Below are 26,005 nucleotides of genomic sequence, written 5' to 3'. Positions count from 1 at the left end.
AAACCGAAATGACATAATTTGTTTCTGAATGACAATATTTGGCTTTATGTTCAATAGAATTTTGGCTTTGGTAGATAGTGTCCTTCTTGTACATTTAAAAAATATATAATGTAAGACCTTTGTAACACGCGAAAAGAAGACATAGATAATCTTTCCAAATTGGTTAAGTCTGTGAGGTCGTTGATACAAATTAGAATAAAAAACTAAATGGGTCTATGAATTCACATGCTACATAAATCGTTCAACACCCTAATATTGCTAAACACCTGTCCTACCTCCGTGACAAATGTGATGTAGTCCCCGCATATAAAGCACCAAACAACATAATTTGTGTGTAAATCACATTACATAAACTACTTGATGAAGAAAGAAGTATTGAAAAACTAAATATATACTCCTACGACCTTTATCAAAGGGGAAATCCTGAATAACCATAGGTGTGATGTTCCTTTGAAAAATCCACCAAAGATGAAGAACTGGATCTATCTTCACTGTATTAGATATCTAAATTACATAAAGTTGCTGATAAAATTAATGTTACAAACATCGTAAGTATGGGTGCTCCACAAAGCCCCTTTCTTAATTATTAGCATTAATTTTATCAGCAATTAAAGCAAGGCTTCAAAGTTAATGTGGAACTACCTATACTATATAAAAAGTTAGAGGCTGTGTGAATCGGAGTGTGTATATTACAAAAATACCAAAGATCTGTTAGAGTATACATACAATATAAGTCTCTTACCTCTTGCAATGGTATTAAAGCATTTGACTTGTCTTCCCTTTATGCAAGTATTCCCCAAACAACTAAAAGACAAATTGAAATAATTGGTCCTGCTTGTTTCATAAAAAAGAAATAACAACGTAGATACAAATAGCTTGTTTTGAGGAGGGATAAATCGTTCTTTGTGAAAAAAACCACTCTTATTCAAACAAACAAATCTCTAAAACTGGTATCCTTGATTGACACCATATTTGTTACATTTGGTGGACGTATTTTTCAACAAACATCGGCATTCCCATGGGAACCAACTGCCGCGATGATGATGTGCTCCTTTTCTTGCCGACTTGTTCCTTAATGCACATGAGGCAGACTTCAAAAAGGAGCTTCTTATGAACAACGATAAAAACCTAGCATTATCCTTAACTTCACGCTCCGCTACAAAGAATATGTCTTTTCATTGAATAATTCAAAGTTAAGTGACTATGTTGAACGCATCTATCCCATCGGACTTTAAATAAAAAAATACAACAGATACAGTTCAGTCTGCCTTATGTTTTGACTTACATTTAGAAATTGACAACGGGGGTCAGTTGAGAACAAAACTTTATTATAAAACAGACGATTTCAGCTTCCCAATTGTGAACTTTCCATTTCTATGTAGCAATATTTCAGTGAATGAATAGTAGTCGAAACAACCAAAGATTTGATATCACTATTCAAATTTCTATACGAATAACATCACGATAAAGCGACCACCAGTGACGAGAAACTTACCGAGTAAAAAAGGACATCTGGGTAACGTATATTACTGTTTTACTTATTATCAGATTTAAACAAAACTACAGCAACCCGAACTCATATAATCTTGTAATTACTATCCACGATTCCTCTTCAATTCCACTATTAAGCAATAAGAGATACTTTAACATACAACTGAAAAACGGATCAAAGCAAACATTTTGTGCATATTATTGTTATTGAAACCATTGTATTAAGTCCGCTTAGCCATTTTATGTTCCCTTAGCATAAGTGGAAATATTGAAATACGTCTTATCTTTGCCAAAATTTAAATTATCCCCTCTCTCTGCCGTAATGTGTTAATTATCATGGTTTTGAGTAACACGTGTAAGTGCTTGAGTGAAGGTGTAGTGTTCATTTGTTTAATAACAACAGTCTTTCAGCACTTTACGATATAGCTTCCGAATACAATTTATACAAATGTATTGAATGGGTTTGTTACTTTTAGTAGCCATTTCTTGCTCTGTAATTGTTCCGGTCAAGTTGTAGTTGGCGTCTACAAGATGATAAAACTGATTTATACAAGTGTGTTGCATACGATCTCCTAGTCAAGTTAATGTAGTAACATTGTATTACACATATTAATATAACATTTACATTGTTATAGTTATTTGTAACAGCAAGTATACATCTTTAAGGTACCATGGAGAACAATCAGGTATCGTAAATCGAAGAAAGAAAAAGAAGATATCATCATGATTAGAAGATATTAAAAAAAAACAGACTATCACCTGCAAAACATTATAGAGAAATCACATCTGACTGCTGGTTGTCTGTCTCTACCACATATGACTGCTGGTTGTCTGTTTATATCATATCTGACTGACGATTGTCTGTTTTTATCACAACTGCGTGACGATTGTCTGTTTCTATTACATTTGACTGACGGTTGTCTGTTTCCATCACATCTGACTGACGGGTATCTGTTTCTATCACAATTGACTGACGATTGTCTGTTTCTATCACAACTGCGTGACGATTGTATGTTTCTATCACATCTGACTGACGATTGCCTATTACAATTGCATCTGACTGACTGTTGTCTGTTTCTATCACATCTGACTAACGATTGTCTGTTTCTATCACATCAGACTGCTAGTTGTCTGGCTCTATCTGTTTCTATAACATCTGACTGCTGGTTGTCTGTTTCTATCACATCTGACTGTCGATTGTCTGTTTCCATCACATCTGACTGCTGGTTGTCTGTTTCTGCGTGACGATTGTCTGTTTCTATCACATCTGACTGACGGTTGTCTGTTTCCATCACATCTGACTGCTGGTTGTCTGTCTCTATCTGTTTCTATCACATCTGACTGACGGTTGTCTGTTTCCATCACATCTGACTGCTGGCTGTCTGTCTTTATCTGTTTCTATCACATCTGACTGACGGTTGTCTGTTTCCATCACATCTGACTGACGGTTGTCTGTTTCCATCACACCTGACTGACGGTTGTCTGTTTCCATCACATCTGACTAACGATTGTCTGTTTCTATCACACCAGACTGCTAGTTGTTTGGCTCTATCTGCTTCTATAACATCCGACTGCTGGTTGTCTGTTTCTATCACATCTGACTGACAATTGTCTGTTTCTATCACAACTGCGTGACGATTGTCTGTTTCTATCACATCTGACTGACGTTTGTCTGTTTCCATTACATCTGACTGCTGGTTGTCTGTCTCTATCTGTTTCTATCACATCTGACTGAAGGTTGTCTGTTTCCATCACATCTGACTGCTGGCTGTCTGTCTTCGTCTATTTCTATCACATCTGACTGACGGTTGTCTGTTTCCATCATATCTGACTGACGGTTGTCTGTTTCCATCATACCTGACTGACGGGTGTCTGTTTCTATCACATCTGACTGATGGGTTTATGTATCTATCAAAACTGAGTGACGGTTGTCTATTTCTATCACATCTTAGTGACGGTTGTCAGTTACCCTAACATTTGATTGACGATTGTCTGCTACTATCACACCTGAGTGACTGTAGTGTATAATACTATCACACATGAGTGACTGTGGTGTATACTACTATCACACATAAGTGACTGTGGTGTATACTACTATCACACATGAGTGACTGTAGTGTATATGTGGTGTATACTACTATCACACATAAGTGACTGTGGTGTATACTACTATCACACATGAGTGACTGTAGTGTATACTACTATCACACATAAGTGACGGTGGTGTATACTACAATCACACATGAGTGACTGTGGTGTATACTACTATCACACATGAGTGACTGTGATGTATATTGCTATCACACATGAGTGACTGTAGTGTATACTACTATCACACATGAGTGACTGTGGTGTATACTACTATCACACATAAGTGACTGTGATGTATATTGCTATCACACATGAGTGATTGTGATGTATATAGCTATCACACATGAGTGACTGTAGTGTATACTACTATCATACATGAATGACTGTGATGTATACTGCTATCACACATGAGTGACTGTAGTGTATACTACTATCACACATGAGTGACTGTGATGTATACTGCTATCACACATGAGTGACTGTAGTGTATACTGCTATCACACTGGATTGATCTTTGTCTGAAAGTACTAACTGACATTTGTCTACATCATTGTCATCACTATTTTCTGCTAATATCAAAACACATGGCTGATATTTGACACTATCATTACATTAGACTTATGTTTGTATTAAACTATGACATCTGACAGACATTCGTATGCTACTGTAACATTGAACTAAAGTTTGCTTATACTAAGACATTTTACTATACAGACATTTGTATGGTATTATACTATAGCATTGAATTATAATTCTTACTACCATCACCCCTGATCAATGTATTTAACTGTTTTTGTTTCCTGAATATCTTATAATCTAAACAACATTAGTTTAAATTTGTTTATATAATCACATTATCATATTGGCTTTTATGACTTCTGCATCATCTGCATGATTGACGCTGTTACCACAACATTTACTGAAAACTATCACATCTTATGATTGTTTTTCTGTTCTTATCACACGTTTTGTATAACGTCTGTTTGCTCAACCTGCTACCATACAATTATCTTTTTGAAGCTCTCATCATCCAACTAACGCATCTTTAATTCTAGTTACAAGTATCAAAACATTTTGAGGAAGTTTGTCTGCTATCACATCATAATCTGACGGCCGTTAGACTAACATCATCATGATATCAAATCATTTCTGTGACGTCTGTCTGCTATCACAACATTTGTCGTACTTTCCTGTATCTATAGTCGCTTCGTAATTCTCGTATCACGGCTTTGAGACGTGAATATGCAGAACTTATCAGCGACTTAACAATATGATAGCAGAACTTATCAAATTATTTAGGACAACTTGGGACATAAAATATTGTTAGTATACTATTCTCAGGGACAACTAAGCGTAAAACTGTTGAAGGGCGGGAACGAAAAAACAGAAATAACATAACAAACATATATTATAGGATTTTCTGCGTATAGATCGACTCGACGCATAGCGGTCTACATTGTTAAGTGGCTCCAAGCTGACGGTTTACATTGTTATGTGGCTCCAAGCTGACGGTCTACATTGTTATGTGGCTCCTAGCTGGTGTTTGACGATATCAATGTGTAGTTAACCATCTATAATTATCATTCCACTGACTTCCAGTTATCGTTAAAAAAGGAGGCGCAAAACATAGCGAATTAGGATACTACTAGTATATATAACAAATATAAGATATAGCTCGAAAGAAATACATAAACTCAATGCATGCTTGTAATTGCCTCAGATACTTAAACACGTTCTTATTCTTGTGAATAAAATGCACAAAATAATCATTTTAAACCAAAGAGGGCGAAGGTTTTATGTAGAGATTTACTGCTGCAAAAAAAGTTAGAGAAATGTAAATATTCAAATCAATTTAAAACAAAACTCGTGTTCCTTTTATTGGAGGATAAGTCTTTAAAAATAACCCGAGGTTCAATATAAGAGAGAGTAGGAGAAAAAATGTAGTGTTTCGAATTGCACTAATAGAACAACGTCTGGTGCTGTCATGTATAATTTAGTGTTAAAAGCTTGTAATCTGCCGCACTCGTCTCATTATATAGTGACTACTGTTTTCCTCATTAATACTTTAAAGACTACATCTTAGCATATTGAAATAAGACGTCAAGTACTGGAATTACGTAATGCAAAACGACATAAAATGTGCAACAAGAAATATTTTGTCATCATAAATTTGACACAAATGGTCCATATTATCATGCTAAATACTTGATAATCTGAGAAATTCCATTGGGATATTATTTAATTACTGTTGTCAATCGTCCGTTTCCATATTGCAGAAAACTCTCTCATTTTCTGTGTGTATTTTAGATTGTTTATATTTACGCTGACGTTCAACATGGAGGGGGCTAATTTGATTTTTCATTATTTTCTATGTATTAATACGTTTAAAATAGCAACCTGTTGTGAAATGTAGAAATTCAGTTTCCCATGGAATTTTTAGTCATATTGAAAAAATGCAATCTCTGTCACCTGTGTTTAAGCTATTTTATATAAATTTTCCGCCCGCTTCAAATCTGGGAAATCCTATAATTCTCAAGATACAGGCTTGCAATATTTCTTATGGCAAATTGACCATTTCAGTTATTTATTTATTTTTCATAATTATGTCCTTACACTCTGTTTTTTTTTTTATTTATTCTATCTTAAAAAGTGTAAAAATAAAGTCTTATAATCAGTAAGTTTGCAAAAGATGCCTTTAAACATGTATAAAATGTAGAATTTTAGTTTATTGAATATATGTAATATACATTGTCGATATCAATAAAATAGTTTCAATGCATGCACTTAACGGAGCTTTATAAACATATATAATATATTTCAGACAAATCGAAGTGAAAACGCATGACAAAATCATGATAGTGAAAATTTTGACGGTCGTGTCCGATTGACAATTTGCTAGTTGAAATTTTATTCAACAGAAGCTCTCAACATTGTTCCAGAATATCACAACCGATACCAGACAATCTCAACATGACATAATTCATAACAAATTCAGCTTAATAAAATCATATTCGTACAGAAATAGGAAAAACTGTTATTATACGTTCATACTGGTTAAGAAAAACACTTATATACTGATATATACGTTAGCTTTATTGGTGAACTCACTGTCATTTTGTCAAAAACTCACTTACCTGCGGGGAAAAAGTGATTTCGGTCTTATTTTGAATTATATTGGTCCGAGTAATAAACGAGACAAGATCTCATTCAGTTATCTATGGCATGACATTCTCCTATATAACAAAATATTTACAGATTGACAATAAATTGACGAAAAGTCGACCTACCCTATCTATATTTTTGATATTTTGTACCAGAAAAGCTCAACGGGAAGTGCCAGTAAACTTTTGTCTCGCTTAACCATTTGGTTGAGATTTAATGGTTTACCAGGCGTGATCATATATTAATAGGATAAATCCATGCGATAACAAACTCAACGTGTAATGTGTCAACTATTATTTCCTTTTTTTTTGAAAATATAAAACTAAATGAAAGCAAGTGACCATAACATTTTGCTGGTCATTCAGGTCAATATTGCTTGCATTTCATATTATGATTTCCACGCACGGTCATTTTTTTTAAATCATTACTATCAACTATTACATCAAAAGTATTTAATGAGATCTTAAGAAATTTATCAAATCATTACTATTAATTATCATATATACAATCTTAATTGACTCTCCATGATATTAAAAGTCATTTATTGAAAAAAATAAAAATATATTTTGATGCTCATCAAAAGGTAATATAATGACGATGTCCATGCCAGGGTTGAGATAATGTAGTTGAAATTATTTTAAGAATATGTTTTTGGTTCATATTAAAACATTCAAAACTATTAACTTTTGTGAGATGAATACATTTCCTCTAGCTATTATTTTCAGTTATTGTGTTGTTGGCTTGCTGTATGTTAAATCAGAGACTATATATATTTCTGACTAAACTCCTTTACGTATACCCGAAATCTCCTTTACCTCATATTCAAAAGCTAATCTCAATCTAAAAAATATTTCAAATGCTAATAATAACCTAAACATTATTTCAAATGATTGATTGATATATGTTTGCTTAAAGTCCAGTGGGAACAGTAATTTAAAAGCTTATTATAAACTACAAAGTATTTCAAAAGCTTATGATACATTAAACAGTATTTCAAATGCATTATAATAAACTAAACAGTATATCAGAAGCTTATAAAAAAATTAAAAGTATTTCATAAACTTTAATATAATACCTAACAGTACTGCACAAGCTTATCACAAACATACAGTATTTCATTTACTTATAACAGACTTAACAGTATTTCATTTACTTATAACAGCCTTAACAGTATTTCATTTACTTATAACAGGCTTAACAGTATTTCATTTACTTATAACAGGCTTAACAGTATTTCATTTACTTATAACAGACTTAACAGTATTTCATTTACTTATAACAGACTTAACAGTATTTCATTTACTTATAACAGACTTAACAGTATTTCATTTACTTATAACAGACGTAACAGTATTTCATTTACTTATAACAGACTTAACAGTATTTCATTTACTTATAACAGACTTAACAGTATTTCATTTACTTATAACAGACTTAACAGTATTTCATTTACTTATAACAGCCTTAACAGTATTTCTTAAGCTTTTCACCAAACTAAGGCGTATTTCTTAAGTTTTTCACCAAACTAAGGCGTATTTCTTAAGTTTTTCACCAGACTAAGGCGTATTTCTTAAGTTTTTCACCAAACTAAGGCGTATTTCTTAAGCTTTTCACCAAACTAAGGCGTATTTCTTAAGCTTTTCACCAAACTAAGGCGTATTTCTTAAGTTTTTCACCAGACTAAGGCGTATTTCTTAAGTTTTTCACCAGACTAAGGCGTATTTCTTAAGCTTTTCACCAGACTAAGGCGTATTTCTTAAGCTTTTCACCAAACTAAGGCGTATTTCTTAAGCTTTTCACCAAACTAAGGCGTATTTCTTAAGCTTTTCACCAAACTAAGGCGTATTTCTTAAGCTTTTCACCAAACTAAGCCGTATTTCATTAACAGAACAAACGATGGCATGGATTGTAAAAAGGAAAACATATACGTATAAGGGGAAAATATAAAAACTCATATATATGTGAGGTAAACGTCAATAAGACATCAACCCAACAACATGAAAACCAAAAGACATCTACAAGTCAACATCTAGTACTCGATAATATAAGAGTTATGTCAGGCAACTATATGATATGGTAAGTTCTACATTGCAAGAGTGAAAAAATAAAATTTAATAGGGACCATTTGAGACTTCAACACCAAAATTCTTAACATGTATAAGGGTAAAGAAAACAAGTCACAGAAAATATGACAGAAAATAACAAAAATTGAGGAAGGCCTTTATAGCACATATACTTCAAATATAACGAAAAATGCACACGTCATATATAAATTCCCTTAATTTCGTAATTACATAACAAAAAACAAGACATTTGACGTGTCTTTGTAGAACAAAGTATCAGCAAATGATTCTATCCATCTTTTATGTAGACATCTGTTAACACCTCACACGAGTTGACAGCTAAATCTCTGTAATGCAGAAATTCAAATTTGCATCCGGTAAAAGAGATCATTATCATCAACTTGTAGCGAAACATAATCACTTTCTCTTAATTGTTTTAAAATTAATAATCCTAGCGCGTGCGGCAACAACAGACGATAGCTGAAATGAACGTTCGGAAGTTTCGGGTTAATAGCTCGCTAATTTCATCAACACTAGAAAAGAAATGGCGCGTTTGACAGTTACACTTGTACTTCTAATTTACATAGTGCAAAACGAGAGGAAATGAATAAAGTAAAACAGAACAAAACATATGTTCAAGCACTTTCCGGTCATATAATTTTAAAGATTTCTTTTTCTAATAGTAACATCAAACGATTTCAATGGTTTCCTCAAGGAACATTTAGGCACTTTCCTGAAATGTTGAAGAGCAAAAAGTCAAGATTCGGTTTCGTCAATGATGTATTACGAACTGCTGAACAACTATAAATTTAGCTTTATTTCAGTAATAACAATTAGAGAATCCCCGTAACCTGTTCAGCCAAATGATATACTATACGCATATTACATTTGCATATAACTTTGTGCAATGTAATGATGACTGTTAAACGTTTAAAACAAACACGTATTCCAATAAAGAGCTGCGCCATGAGCGCATGATATGCCGTCGCTTTTTCAAAGAATAAAGTCCCATAACTTCTCAATGTCATATCAGAAATTTATAAAAAACTAAAGGGAGTTTATTTTAATAGATATACAACAGTCACCAAAGTTTCATGAAAACTGCTCAAAGCATTTTTTTAGTTATTGACCGAAAACTGGAAAATTCCCCTTTTTAATGAATAAAACCCCATAACTCGGAAACGTAAAATCCAAAATTTAAAAAATCGAAAGGGAGCTTACGTCTATAGATATAAATAATTCACCAAAGTTTCAAGAAAACTGATCAAAGCATTTTTGAGTTATTGTACGAAAACTGGAAAATCCAAACCCCCTTTTTAATGAATAAAACCCCATACCTCGGAAACGTAAAATCTAAAATGTATAAAAATCGAAAGTGAGCTCACGTCAATAGATATCATAGATATAAACAATTCACCAGCGTGCACGATACTGACAGGATGTTGACACCTATTCCTTGACGGTCTCTTCACTGGCTGTCGCCTGTCATTCATAGTTCGTGTTTTTAAAAGTTTAAACGGTTAGTTTCAGTAACTGGTGGTTCCGTAGAATATCTCGATACTCAGTTTTCTATAGACTTAGGGCGATTTGAAGCTTTTCATGTTGAAGGGAAGGCCGTATGGTGACCTCGCTATTAGTATTGTGGTAAACTTCATAATTATGGATTGGTTGCTGTCTAATACCTGTTACCACGCATATCATCCTTTATTTATATGTTTGAATAATTCTATACTGGTAACATATCCGCTATATTGAAAAATGATCCGTTTGATAAATCTCCTAAATAGTCTATCAGTAAAATACGTATTCTAAACACACTGTAATTGTGTGTTGTATATTGGTAATTTATATTTTGATTATATATCTGTTAGAAGGGAAGAAGATAAAAAATATAACAAATTGCCCTTATCCCACTCAAAAGTACATTCCACTACAGGCCTAAAAATCAATAATTACTACAAAACCGTGAAATAGTATCACTGAATAATATTCACGACGGGTGCCACATGTTGAGAGCAAGATCTGCTTACCCTTCCAGAGCACTCGAGATCACCCACAGTTTTTGGTGGGGTTCGTGTTGCTCAGTCTTCAGGTTTTTATGTAGTGTTTTGTGTACTATTGTTTGTCTGTTAGTCTTTTTCTTTTTGTTAGCCATGGCGTTGTGAGTTTATTTTCTACTTATCTAGTCTGTATGTCTCTTTGGTATCTATCACCTCTCTTTTAAGATGGTGTAGTCAAGTTGTTGACATCGTTAACTTTCTCGTTTGAATTGTATCATATCGGTTTTACGGTCATAAAACTTTACTTAGTACTCGGAGTACAATACTTGTGATCGAAACACCAATTCCAGCTGTAGTATTTTGATTGGTTGATTTCGGAGTACGATAATCGGGCTCTAAAGTTTGAACACCTGACTTGTTAAGCGATTAATAAAAAAATTATTGTTTTCCAGACTTAACTTTAGTTAATTATTTTTTTGTGGTTTTGAAACATCCTATTTTTGATAAATTCATACCCTATTACCAGCTATATCGGTACTGCATATACAACAAGTAATACAGTTCAAAAGCTGCTGTACACAAGTGTCAAGGCAATCGGAAAAGCAGGCACAAATCTACTGTACATGGAAAGTTGAATGGAAATCGGGAACACAGATCCTATTGCTTCACAGATCTGGTACTAATAGGATGTAAAATTCGACGAGGGAAAATATATCTAAATACTGAAGATGACTGATACCAAACAAAAAGAACAAGTTGACACAGTTGGCTCAGAATGACATAGACACATCACGACCTATAATGGCCAGAGTGGGCCGTCTGTTTATAATTCCGGACAATTCCACATACAAGCCAAGATATAACCTGCAAATTAAGCTAGATAACATACCTCAAACAAAACTATTTTACCTGTATTTATGACTAATAATAAGTCAATTTGCAAAGTGTGAAAGAATAATGGAAACCAAATACTCAAAGAGAACATGGTAAACAAATACGCTGTGTTTATCATAACAAATAAACTTGTTCTGCAGTTGTTAATTTTGTGTTGATTGACAGGCTCATTTGTTACCAGTTGTAGATTTCACTTGTGTTCGCATCAATCCTTCCGTCTACGAGCTCAAATGGAACTTTGTAATGATACGTGACTATGGAATGTGTGCATATTTAACGGAACACTTGAAACTAATTGTTTATTAACGTGTATTAGTGCTGGTGAACATCTATCTTAACAACTCAAACAGAAAAAAATAAATTGAAAGAAAATAATGAGAGTAAATAAATAGTCTTGATATTTTCTTTTGTTCTCCTCTTCGAGTGATGAAATTATCTTTTCGATGATAATTTTGTAGTTAAAATATTGAAGGACCTTCATTGACGAAAAAAGTGTACATAATTTGAAAGCATTATTATTTGAAAGTTTTTTTCTTTGTTTTGACGCATATCACTACATTATGGAATCTTGTCTTTATCGAAATGTGTCGTCACGTTAATTTCTGGTGTATTGAGAATTAATTTTTGTAGTCTATTCGTGATTATGTGTCATATAGATGTCTTAATTGTGTCCTTGTCTTGATTTAAACACAAAAGAATTAATCACATAGGACACTCCATACAATAACAAAATAACTCAGTATACCAGAAACAGGACGCCACAATTACCGAGGACACTGCATTCACTACAAAGTCACCAGAAACAGGACGCCACAATTACAGAGGACACTACACACAGCGCAAAGTCACCATACACCATAAGTATGGAGCCTCAATGCACAGGACAGAGTCATAATACATAAGAAACACGAGGCCACAATTTGCAAAGAACAACCATACAAAAACGAAGTCCTGTGCAGTACACCAGGGCCACGTAGCCAATCTGCAAAGCAGTCACGTGTTTCCGATCGAGGGCCCCAAAATAAATTTTCGGAACTTTTATCATATAGTCTTTCTTATTGTCTCAGTCTATTTTGCAGTTTATGTCCTTAAAATACTGAATTTTGATTTCAGATATCACGATGCCTATACATTTGATTTGCATTATTTTAGCTTAAGAATTTCAAGTTTCACGTGTCTTTGGTTTCTGTATAATTGATTTGTTTTGTCTCAGATTCAGACTTTCTAATTTTAGATATATTTTCGCTTGTCTGTAAGGTTAATTTATATTGTGTTCAGTCTTCTAATTGTTTATGTAGCTGTAATGTTAATTTGTTTTATCCAAGTCTATACAGTAGGGTTTAAGATGGCTTTGTTGTCTATGTAATTTATGGGTATTGTCAAAGTTTGATGTAAGCTAGGATGTGTTGTCTATATAAAAGGCTTTTGATTTTCGGTTTTCTCTGTTGTCGCAGAGATCTTTATTGTCTTAGTCTAATTTTAGATTTCTCTGTTTGTCTTTTACAGCTGTTCTTTATTGTCCGAGTCTAATTTCAGATGTCTCTTTTGTCTATACAGTTGATTTGTATTATCTAAGTCTGATTTTATCTAGATGTATCTGTTGTCTATTCAGTTGATTTGTATTATCTAAGTCTGATTTTATCTAGATGTCTCTGTTGTCTATACAGTTGATTTGTATGATCTAAGTCTGATTTTAGATGTCTCTGTTGTCTATACAGTTGATTTGTATTATCTAAGTCTGATTTTATCTAGATGTATCTGTTGTCTATACAGTTGATTTGTATTATCTAAGTCTGATTTTATCTAGATGTCTCTGTTGTCTATACAGTTGATTTGTATTATCTAAATCTGATTTAAGTTGTATGTTGTCTATACAGTTGATTTGTATTATCTAAGTCTGATTTTAGATGTCTCTGTTGTCTATACAGTTGATTTGTATTATCTTAGTCTGATTTTAGATGTCTCTGTTGTCTATACAGTTGATTTGTATTATCTAAGTCTGATTTTATCTAGATGTCTCTGTTGTCTATACAGTTGATTTGTATTATCTAAGTCTGATTTTATCTAGATGTATCTGTTGTCTATACAGTTGATTGGTATTAACTTAATCTGATTTAAGTTGTCTCTGTTGTCTATACAGTTGACTTGTATTATATAAGTCTGATTTAGATGTCTCTGTTGTCTATACAGTTGATTTGTATTATCTAAGTCTGATTTACGTTGTCTCTGTTGTCTATACAGTTGATTAGTATTATCTAAGTCTGATTTAAGATGTCTCTGTTGTCTATACAGTTAATTTGTATTATTAAAGTCCGATTTTAGATGTCTCTGTTGTCTATACAGTTGATTTGTATGATCTAAGTCTGATTTACGTGTGTCTCTGTTGTCTATACAGTTGATTTGTATTATCTAAGTCTGATTTTATCTAGATGTATCTGTTGTCTATTCAGTTGATTTGTATTATCTAAGTCTGATTTTATCTAGATGTCTCTGTTGTCTATACAGTTGATTTGTATGATCTAAGTCTGATTTTAGATGTCTCTGTTGTCTATACAGTTGATTTGTATTATCTAAGTCTGATTTTATCTAGATGTATCTGTTGTCTATACAGTTGATTTGTATTATCTAAGTCTGATTTTATCTAGATGTCTCTGTTGTCTATACAGTTGATTTGTATTATCTAAGTCTGATTTAAGATGTCTCTGTTGTCTATACAGTTGATTTGTATTATTAAAGTCTGATTTTAGATGTCTCTGTTGTCTATACAGTTCATTTGTATTATCTAAGTCTGATTTTAGTTGTCTCTGTTGTCTATACAGTTTATTTGTATTATCTTAGTCTGATTTAAAATGTCTCTGTTGTCTATACAGTTGATTTGTATGATCTAAGTCTGATTTTAGTTGTATCTGTTGTCTATACAGTTGATTTGTTTTATCTAAGTCTGATTTTAGATGTCTCTGTTGTCTATACGGTTGATTTGTATTATCTTAGTCTGATTTAAGTTGTATCTGTTGTCTATACAGTTGATTTGTATGATCTTAGTCTGATTTTAGATGTCTCTGTTGTCTATACAGTTGATTAGTATTATCTAAGTTTGATTTTAGATGTTTCTGTGTCTATGAAGGTTTTGGAATATCACGTTGGATGCACATTGAAATCGGTATAAAAGGTTTTGTATGAAGTAGACTGAGATACCCATCATTTTGTTATTGTAAGAGCTCTGAAATTTGTCTTGTATGAACCGTCTGTAATAGGATGATGCTTTTCTAATTGTTGACTTTTCCCCGGGTTTTCAGTTATCAATATCCTATTCAACAGAATTTCAACAAAGGAGAAGAAAACTTAGAAGACAACGCAATGACGTGCAATAAAATTTTATGTTGTAAGTGTGAACCTGTTACTTCAAATTCCTGTGTTTGTGAGGTATTTTAAACGCTATTATTTCAAAGTAGAACAAGTTAATAGGATACATAATGGAATTAAAGCTACTACCATTAAACGCTGTATTCACTTGCATCTTCACTTTGAAAAACTGAAGAAATAAGAAAATAACACGAATCTGAGGTTCCAACAGTTATTATTTTGTAATATTGAGAGTTTTCGGTGAAACGATTCCAATAAGTCATTTTTACATTCATTTCTTTCTTATAAATCTAATTACAATGCTGAAATACAATCCACAGTAATAATGGTGTCATTTTTCGAAATTAATGAAATCGAACAACCCTCTTTTGTCCCTCATCTATATGACTTATAATGTTTGCCTCTCCTTTGTACTTTTACAACAATAAATAAGATATAAGTAGTTACATGTAGTATAAAGTCAAACGAGTTGTAATTACAATACTTATAATAAAGAATGCAACAGTCCTTTCTCAAGAAATTTACTATTGGCGCCCATTAACAAGACTCATTTTAGTTTTCTTTTGATTATGAAAATTAATACGAGGAATCGCTTTGTCGTGCTGTCTTAAACAGGTGCGCTTACATTGCACATATTGCTTTTGACAGGAGAATCAATGACTTCTAACATCAAAAATCAAGTGTTTGCACGTGGTTCAATCAAAAACCAATACACGTTCTAAATTGGAAACTTGTACACTGTCATTAAGACAGCTCTTTTTAATCGGATGAATAAAAGGAGAAATAATTATACTTCAATAGTAGTGTAGAATATTAAATTATCTTTCAACGTGCATCAGAATGCAAAACAAAGCAAGAATGAGAGCGACGTCTAAAGCCAATCGAAATTCCTTATACAGTCATTCGATGCAGGACGATGAGATAATAAAAATTACTCCTGCATATCCGTATTGTTTGAAACGTCACTTTTTGTACACTTGTGGTTTTAAACGTCACTGTTTGTACCCTTGTGGTTTTAAAAAGCATGGGATGGATGCATACATACGAATGGGTAAAGACATAAAATAAACATTCCGTATAGACATTAATCGAAAACACAAAATCGCTTATTATTACTTCGAGTCTAACTTAGTCAAGGCTGTTTCGGCATAAATTCGAACACTTTTTTCAAACTGCTTACATTAGAGAATGGATGGGGTTACCAGAATAGAGACTCTTGCTAAAAATAAAAAATAGAGAATATTTTTATTTTTTTTTTTTTGGGGGGGGGGGGGGGGGGGGGGGGCTAAAAAAAGAATAGATAAAAAAATAATGTTTAAAAAAGACAATACAGAAGTGAAGACCCATCACACCCTCCTGAAACCGTTTGATTTATTAGTGGAAGTGACAAACCACAGAAAATGTATATTAGAAACGAAATGCTGTTTATTATTTTGTGTCATACCAAATAGGACTTTTTACCACTGACTTACGATTAAAGGGAAATAAGCCATTGTGTGCTTGGCGCTCGCAAGCCTGTTTTCACCGCCTTCTCTGCCATGAGATTGTAGTGTAGTGGTTGTCGTTTGTTGCTGTTTACCATAATTGGTATTCGATAAATGTTATGAGTTTAAAACAGGATGTTGTATTTTGTTTCTTTTGAATTGTTTCACATTTGGTTATCCCGCGGCTTTGAACAGCCGACTATATAATGCAGTTTTTTGCTTATTGTTGAAGGTCTTTCGTTGACCTATAGTTGTCTACATCCTTGTCTTGTTGGTCTTTAATGAATATTTGTTTCATTGGCAACCATTCCTTATCCCCTTAATGTCATACAATAAAAAAAGTGAAATCGAAAAGGAAATGAATTTTCTTCTAAATTGTTCTTCACTAAATAAGAAGAGAACTAAACTATTATTATGTGCTATACGGATTATTGTGTTAACTTTGATAAGTTGGCTGCTATTTAAGGATCATTTTATTTGGTTAATGAATAGTTGGAATGTGGATATCTTGTTCGACTATCTCCTTTTACAAAAAATAATAAAAAATCCTCATTATTTATCTATTTATCTTTAATTTTTTGTATCCTTTTTTTTAATCCAACAACTCTTGCACCAAATTTATATATATATATATATATATGTATGTATGATGCTGCTTCTGGTGCATGGTAAACAAACACTGAACATTATTGATTATGTGGTTATATAGTTACTCATGTTATATTCCATTTTTTCTTTTCTTTTTTTTTTTTTTAATTATCTTATATTCAATAAAATATTGTACATGTATGTGCTAATCGTTGTACAGATTTTGAGTGTGCTATTAAAAATAAAGTTAGTTTATCTGAACATCACGCAAAAATAAGTTCAAACAACCCTATATGTCAAAAAAAAAACGAAAAAAATATTCCCATATTCAGATCCTTTTTCAGTCTTTTGTAGACGAAATGCGCGTCTGGCGTACAGAATCTTAACCCTGGTGTCAAAGAAAATAGACAAACGTAGGGATTTCAGCGTAAATTCAAACACAAATGAGTGTAAAATTTCAGAAATCTAAATTGTTTTATTTGATTTAAGGGTCAAAGAGACAAACCACTCTTTTTTTATAAGACACAAGACAGTCTCTGTTTAATTTAGTTAATTATGGGAAACATTGGGGTCCTATCGAAGAAAATAAATTATATCTCGGAAAATGCTAGTAACTCATTATAAATTTGGTGCGTCCGGCGCGTTTTCCTGGAGTAGCCCTTCATCAGGAATGCACAAACTCAAAAGTTTGAGAGCCAATGGTGCATATATACATGAATACGTAAGGGTCTATAGTTTGAGAGCCAATGGTGTATATATACATGAATACGTAAGGATCTATAGTTTGAGAGCCAATGGTGCATATATACATGAATACGTAAGGGTCTATAGTTTGAGAGCCAATGGTGTATATATACATGAATACGTAAGGATCTATAGTTTGAGAGCCAATGGTGCATATATACATGAATACGTAAGGGTCTATAGTTTGAGAGCCAATGGTGCATATATACATGAATACGTAAGGGTCTATAGTTTGAGAGCCAATGGTGCATATATACATATATACATGAATACGTGAGGATCTATAGTTTGAGCCAATGGTGCATATATACATGAATACGTGAGGGTCTATAGTTTGAGAGCCAATGGTGCATATATACATGAATACGTGAGGGTCTATAGTTTGAGAGCCAATGGTGCATATATACATGAATACGTAAGGATCTATAGTTTGAGAGCCAATGGTGCATATATACATGAATACGTAAGGGTCTATAGTTTGAGCCAATGGTGCATATATACATGAATACGTAAGGATCTATAGTTTGAGAGCCAATGGTGCATATATACATGAATACGTAAGGGTCTATAGTTTGAGAGCCAATGGTGCATATATACATGAATACGTAGGGTCTATAGTTTGAGAGCCAATGGTGCATATATACATGAATACGTAAGGGTCTATAGTTTGAGCCAATGGTGCATATATACATGAATACGTAAGGATCTATAGTTTGAGAGCCAATGGTGCATATATACATGAATACGTAAGGGTCTATAGTTTGAGAGCCAATGATGCATATATACATGAATACGTAAGGGTCTACAGTTTGAGAGCCAATGGTGCATATATACATGAATACATAAGGGTCTATAGTTTGAGAGCCAATGGTGCATATATACATGAATACGTAAGGGTCTATAGTTTGAGCCAATGGTGCATATATACATGAATACGTAAGGATCTATAGTTTGAGAGCCAATGGTGCATATATACATGAATACGTAAGGGTCTATAGTTTGAGCCAATGGCGATCGAATTAAGGAAATGTATCCTATATAAATTATGTCAGTATCGCGAAGCACTGGCTATACTTAGCTGATGATACTCTCGGAAACTTACTGTACACATGCAGCGGTATCAAATCAGTACTAGAACATGAAAATAACCCTTTATAATATTGGTGTTTCCGAAGTTCTTTTTTATTAAAAACATCTATTTGACGTAAAAAGAATGAGAATGCCGAGTTTTCCTGTTTTGGTGAAAAGTATCATATCTCGATCAAGATCTGTATATATACATTGGAACAGACGGGATTCAAATCAAGAGTCCAGTACACTATACTATTGGATCTGTTTTCTGTAAAAAAAAGAATTCCAGGATGAAAATATCTAGATTATTCTTAAAACATTGTTCCACTGTCTTCGCGCATCTAGCACTTTTACACTTGCAGTTTAGATGCTTTCATCTTGTATGTATATGGAAATTAATGACCATTTTGTTCTATTATAATTACTATTCTGTAGATTACTGCTGTTGGTTGTACTTTATATGCACACAGTGTCAGATAGCTATTGCATAACGTCCTTAATGGGTTTGCCAAAAAAACTCATGCAGGCTCCCTTCAGAAAAATAAAATTTGTAACTTCAAAGCTACCAGATCACAAAGAAATAAAATATTTCATAGATACCTATTACTAAATAACAGATATAAAATAAAACCTCAATCGATCTTCAGCTTCTAGGTAGAAAACACGACTGCCTTTGTCATAAAAGATCATACGCAAGAATAAACGTAATTTTTACACTTTTTCTTTGTAATTTGGACATTTGCTAGCATGTTCTGTTGTAGAATGTCACCTTGGAGAAAATAAAGAAGTAAAAGGTGTTATATTTCCTAAACCACTCAGTATCAATCCATCTTTTCTTACAACTCACAACACTTAAAAACAAGTGTACAGTTGAACAACAAAGAATATTTACATTGAAGAAAAGAAGAAATAGAACATTAATTCAAGTATCATAAATGAAGTTTTTCTTTTTAAAACATTAAATAGAAAAAATCAATTATGCAGCACTTTTATTAATTCATTCATGTGTGATGGATAACAAAGATGAATATAGGTCAGGAAAGAGGTACCCCCATCCAAAAAAACAAAATCCAACAAAAAAAAAAAAAAAAGAATGTTAAAAGGAATCAATGTAAGTAGAGACCAATAATACATATCATATGTCTCTGATGAGAGGAAAGCAAAAGTATTTAAACGGTTGAAATATTTTTTGCTTCCTCGGTTCAGGGACAGTCTAGGTGACTGTCCCTGCTCGGTTGCACGATTTGTTTGACCGTCTATGTTATTCAAATAGTAAACTTCTTAAAAAGGCATCACACGAACCAATTATTCCCAAACCCTCATCCGTGTATTGAAATTAAATTAGATAATTAAAATATTTATTAAATTTTTATTTGGAAAATTATTTTTTTGTCTGGCTTGTGTTGCATTTATGCATTGAAAAGGGACTGTAAGAAGAAAAAGAAAGAACATTTAGACTCTTCTTTATGAATAAAATACAAATTCCTCCAACATTTTTTTTATTTGTTATTTTTGTAATTAACCATACATGTATGCCTTTTACTATAGACCTGTACTGTATATTAAAAAATCCTTGATAAACGTCTCTGATGCGATTAGTGACATAAGTATATTCATTGAATTATTCAGATAGATTGGAAGTAAAATGTTATATTAAAGGTGTTTATAGTAATTATCGAAATATAATTCATCAACTAAACAACATTTAAGCTGGGACTATTATACTACCATATGTACATTCAACACGGAAAATATTCAAAGCGGACCTTCTAAATCTTTAGATCTCTAAAGTTACACTACTTCCGGTTTTAATGTTGATTTCTGATTTTTGTTATTCTTGCACATCTAACAGCTTTGTTTCTAAAATGATATTGATTCTTTCAGTGATATCAGGTAATATTTATTAACAAAGGAAAGATAGTCGTCATAGAATTCCTTTCAAATTAACATCAACTGACCGAAATAATGGTGATAGACGAGCCCAGATAAGCACCTGTCTGTAATTTTTTTTACCATTTGGGTTTTACAGAAACTGGTTTATTTTCTTTAGACTCAAGTGTCTGTGAGTTTACCTAGTCATACTGTCAAAACAGTTTTATATAAAATTAGATGAAAGTAGAATGCACTGTGGTATAAATTTGTAATTCAATAGATCTGAATCTGGAACACTTCACCAATGGCAATGATTTGCATTGTTGCTTCAGAAATTTCCCTTTGTGACCAATATTTTTCAGGAATGTATATGATGGCCTGTAATGGTTGACAAATAGCAATAAGATATCAGAATTTTGAAATGAACTAAGGCATTGCCTAAGCTAAGAAGTGGTTTGCTTCTCTGTAAAGATTTGAATCACATGATAATATTCAGCAGATAAATGCTGTGGTGATCAAAATAATAAATCTGCTACATTTATGTTAACCTAAGAAAAAGTATACTTTGAATATTTTCAAGTTAATGCTAAGCAAACAACTATTAATTTGTATAAGGAATCTATATAGTTCATATCTAAATCTAAACATATTATCTTTTTGCCTGATGACATAAAAAATAATGGCATTTTATTAAAAAGAAATCTGTTTTCAGTTATATGATTTATTAAATTTTAATTTGACGTACATGTATTTTATAATTTCAGTTGTTTGCTGGTTATGATGCTGGAATAATATGGAAACTTTAAAATAAGGAAATGCCACATTTTTGTTGAGATGAAACTTAAAAAAAAGTTAAAATTATTGATAGAAACTGAACATTGTCACAGATGTGAACTTGAACACTTATAATTATTTGATTGGATAAAAAATATGACCTCATTTGAAGAAAAAATAAAAACTGTTCTTCTTGCAATTTGATAAAAAAAAGTATAACAACCAATGGCTTTTCAGACATTTCAAAGTTAAGACAGAAAATAATCTTGCTTTGAAATGACACAAGAAAATGGAAATCGGTTTACAGGGATGAAATATGGAGACAGAGAAAATGTTGGTGGAAGTGAAAAGATGTTTTCAGACAAATTCAATTCACTAAACTTCTCTCAATATGATACTGATTCATGGAAGTCTGAAGAATCATCTAGAAGTCACTGGTACCAGTCTCCTGTCTTAGACAATGGAAACAACACTGGCATATCATCTTCAGAGAAAAACTATAAAAATGGTAGTATTTTAAATGTACCAAATGTAAAGTGTAATGTCACATTTTCTAGAAATATGGTGTCAAATGGAATAAGTAAATTAAATAGAAATTTTCATCAATCAGATGAGTTGCAAAAGCAGATGAGTGAAGGAGTTTTAGACCCAATCACATCAGTTACAAGTGAATATGAACAAATTCCATTATTTGAACAAGGGTCTATAAATCATGGAAAAACTTATAATAATAGAAATTCACAAAATCATAACCACGGTAATGAAATAAAGCAAAAAACTTTTACGTCCAGAAGAAAGAGTACCATTCCAAAACGAAGACCACAGCAAATTACTACAAAGTGTGACGAAGATCTTCTCGAAAGAGAAGTGAAGAAATATTTATTGAAAATTCCATCATGGAAAACTGCACTTCCAAATACCGATTCTGATAAAACAGAGAAGTCAAACGCCATCACTGATTCTGATAAAACAGAGAAGTCAAACTCCATCACTGAATCTATTGATGCTGATGTACAGGATGTATCAGTATCTTGTGCTGACATTTCAGAAAATAAAAGTTCAGTTGATACCTACTCAGATATTGGAATTATTCGGGAACATGAAAATTCTGATTCAGAAAAAACTGAGGAAGACATTCAAAAACAACCAATGCATGGAAATTTATTAAATATCCCATCATATACAAATACAGTTAAAGAATATAAAACAGATAATGATTTAGATGCTAAATCAAGAAACAAAACTAAAACGTACAAACCAAAAGACAGAGTTGTTTGTAAGCTATGTGGTAAATCTTTTGGCCGACCAAGTGAATTACGAAGACATTCTGTTATACATACCGGGGAAAGAAATCATAAATGTGAAGAGTGTGAAAAAGTATTTACACAGCGATATCATTTGATTCGACATGTTAAAAATGTACATAAGAAAGAGCTAGAAAATTTAGTTTGCGGTATTTGTAATGAAACATTTAACAGTGAATATCTATTAAAAAGGCATGTCACAAGGCATGGGGTTATGACCTATGCATGTGAAGTTTGTAGAAAAGAGTTTAAAACTAAACGTCAAATGAAAGAACACATACTTAGCCTGCATGCTGGTGTGAAGCCTTTCAAGTGTGACCAGTGTGACAAAATGTTTACTCGTAAATATCACTTGGAAAGACATTTAATGATGCATGCTGGAACAAAAGATTACCAATGTGAATACTGCGGAAAAGAATTCAGCACCAAAGGTAATTTATTGTCACATGTGAGACGAGTACATTTGCAAATTAAAGAATATACATGTGGAGTATGTCAAAAAGGATTCTTTTCACCAAAAGATTTACAGACCCATTTCAAAACACACACTGGTGAAAAACCATATCAGTGTGACATCTGCTTAAAAAAATTTACAGAAAAATCTAACATGGAGTGGCATTTACGAATTCATTCTGGTGAACGGCCATACCAGTGTGAGTATTGTGAAAAAACTTACACAAGGATGCCACATCTACTGAGACACAGAAAGGAGGGCTTGTGTGCATTACGGGCACTTAGATTTAAAAATTCAAAAATGGAATCAAAACTTAATGATATGATAATGGATCAAGTCGAAAAAGAAAATTGCTTGACGAGCAGAGACAAAAATTCTGAAGTGACATCTGATAGTGACATTGAAAACATTTATACAGCAGAGAAAATCACGGACGATGAAGAGTCTAATGCAGAGTTATCTTCCATGGTCAGACATAACATTTCTAAATCAAATGAAACTGATAGTGAATCAACTTATGATGAAGATTCTTCTGATGAAGACATGGATGTGAATGGAGATTATAGCATGGAGGATAAATATTTCTCTGAGAATGAAGAAACAGATTTACAAACTTAAATATAAATCCACTTGTTTGTACATGGATACTATGAGAATTTTTTAATTCATTGATGACATAAAAAAAATTGTTTTGCCTAAGATCTGATACAGTACTAGTACATCAAGGATTTAGTATAGTTAGACTATACAAGTTCCAGTCAATAGATAATTTATATTTTGTTGGAAATTTATTTTTGTAAACAATAAAATTATTAATTATTAATAACCCCACAAATAAAGTCCTGTTTAAATTCATAAGTACAAAATGTAATTACAAGTTTTCTAGTGGTTCAGAGGACATTATTTTCCTTTAATATATATTTTGTTGTATGCAAAATATTTACAGATTTGTTGAAAGTTATTTATTAAGATTCATGGCTTTGATGATATATATATTATTGGCATGGAAGATAACTCCATTACATGCATAACAATCACATGTGTAATGCGATAAATTAAAATATCTGTTTCTAGCTAAATGTTCATAAGGTCATGAAGGTCAAGTTCTGTCAGCCCTGAAATTTTCATATGAATCTAACAACTCATAGTTGGGTTGCTGCCACTCAATTGGTAATTTTAAGGAAATTTTGCAGTTTTGGTTATTATCTTGAATATTATTATAGATAAAGATAAACTGTAAACCACAAAAATGTTCAGCAAAGTAAGATCTACAAATAAGTTTAATTTGACCAAAATTGTCAATTGACCCCTTAAGGAGTTATTGTCCTTTAAAAGACAATTTTTTCACAATTTGTACATCTTGTTTGCTTACTTTAAAAAATCTTCTCCTTTGAAACTGCTGAATCAATTATGAGTTTCAGAGTATCTAGTATAAATAATGAATTTTATTTCCTTGTACGTCAAGAAACATTGCCACTATGGCTAAAATGGATCATAGGGGTAAAATGCATTTTTTTTGCTTTTGAAGAAAATATGACAGATACAAAGAACATTTAAATGGCATTTTTAAGCCACTCATTAATTTATATTGAAAAGCAAAAATAATCATTGATGAAAGAGTTAAGCAAAAAATTAAGGTGAGCGATTCAGGCTCTTGAGAGCCTCTTGTTTATAATCATCATGAATATATATAGAATTGTTAATCATGTTCAGTTCTAAATTAACTGTTGTCAGTGTATGGTTTACACCTCATATTTTTATGGTTTTGAAACACTGTAATACATTTTATATACACAGTGACACATCATAAATTATGAATCTCTGTTTTATAATACATGTTTAAAAGTTTTATACTTTCTGTTAACTACATGTATGCTTTAGGTAAATACTTTTGAAGCTGTTCAAAATGTGTATGAAAAAATAATGAAGCATCAACAATATCATGCATCATGTAATATATAATTAGTATATTTGAGCAAAAGTCCTTATTCATGTACATGTAAATTTATGTTTTTTTCTGGTTTTTTTTGCCAATATTAAAAAATAAACTTGGTTTTTTTTTTTGGCCTGGCCAAGTAAGGTTGTTAAAAAATTCAAGAGTCACTTAGTATATGTGATCTGGGCTACTTAAGCAATTGTATATCAGGAATGATTTATTTTCAGCTTTAAAAAATTGAACTGTCTTCGTCCAAAGAAATTTTTGGAATTGTGTCAACACACTTTAAAAAAGTGCTCTAATCATATATACTTACTTTCTACTTTTATTGTAATTTATTTTAGTAGGAACATTTGGTTTTGACAGCTATTTTCCGAGAAAGTCCATGAAGTACCCAAACACTTGTAAGGTAACTAAATGCAAAATCCAAAATTCTCATTAGGCTTAGTTCCAAGAATTCCAATTGATCAAATTGAATCCATTTCTACTTTTTCAATATATTTTTTGAGATAAGGTTCTTTATATTAGTCTATCTTTTTAACACATCCACATTCAGAATTCAGAAGAGTGAACAAGATATATTATTTGTATAATAATAATAATTATAATACTATTATAGTCTATACATTTTTTTTAAGAACTACAACTGTAGAATTTAATAATGATTATTATATAATTAAAACAGAATATTAATAATATAATTTTTCAATTTAT

At 32.1% G+C, this 26,005-nt stretch overlaps 1 protein-coding gene across 1 annotated transcript; it reads left to right on the top strand.

Moving 5' to 3' along the window:
- Nucleotides 1-20,763: 20,763 nt before the first annotated feature.
- LOC127702519 (zinc finger protein 431-like) lies at nucleotides 20,764-24,425 on the top strand. Its single transcript, XM_052206750.1, has 2 exons — nucleotides 20,764-20,844; nucleotides 21,588-24,425. Exon 2 carries the CDS (start codon nucleotides 21,874-21,876, stop codon nucleotides 23,971-23,973), a length of 2,100 nt encoding a protein of 699 aa, XP_052062710.1. The 5' UTR covers nucleotides 20,764-20,844; nucleotides 21,588-21,873; the 3' UTR covers nucleotides 23,974-24,425.
- The last annotated feature ends 1,580 nt before the right edge of the window (nucleotides 24,426-26,005 follow it).

The sequence above is a fragment of the Mytilus californianus genome, unplaced genomic scaffold (genome assembly GCF_021869535.1).
Source record: "Mytilus californianus isolate M0D057914Y unplaced genomic scaffold, xbMytCali1.0.p SCAF_5, whole genome shotgun sequence".
Lineage (NCBI taxonomy): Eukaryota > Metazoa > Mollusca > Bivalvia > Mytilida > Mytilidae > Mytilus > Mytilus californianus.
This window is presented reverse-complemented; position numbering and strand designations above follow the sequence as displayed.

Bases quoted from the DNA above. Each gene is read 5' to 3' on its own strand.
- LOC127702519 (XM_052206750.1), top strand. From the start codon at position 21,874: ATGACACAAGAAAATGGAAATCGGTTTACAGGGATGAAATATGGAGAC.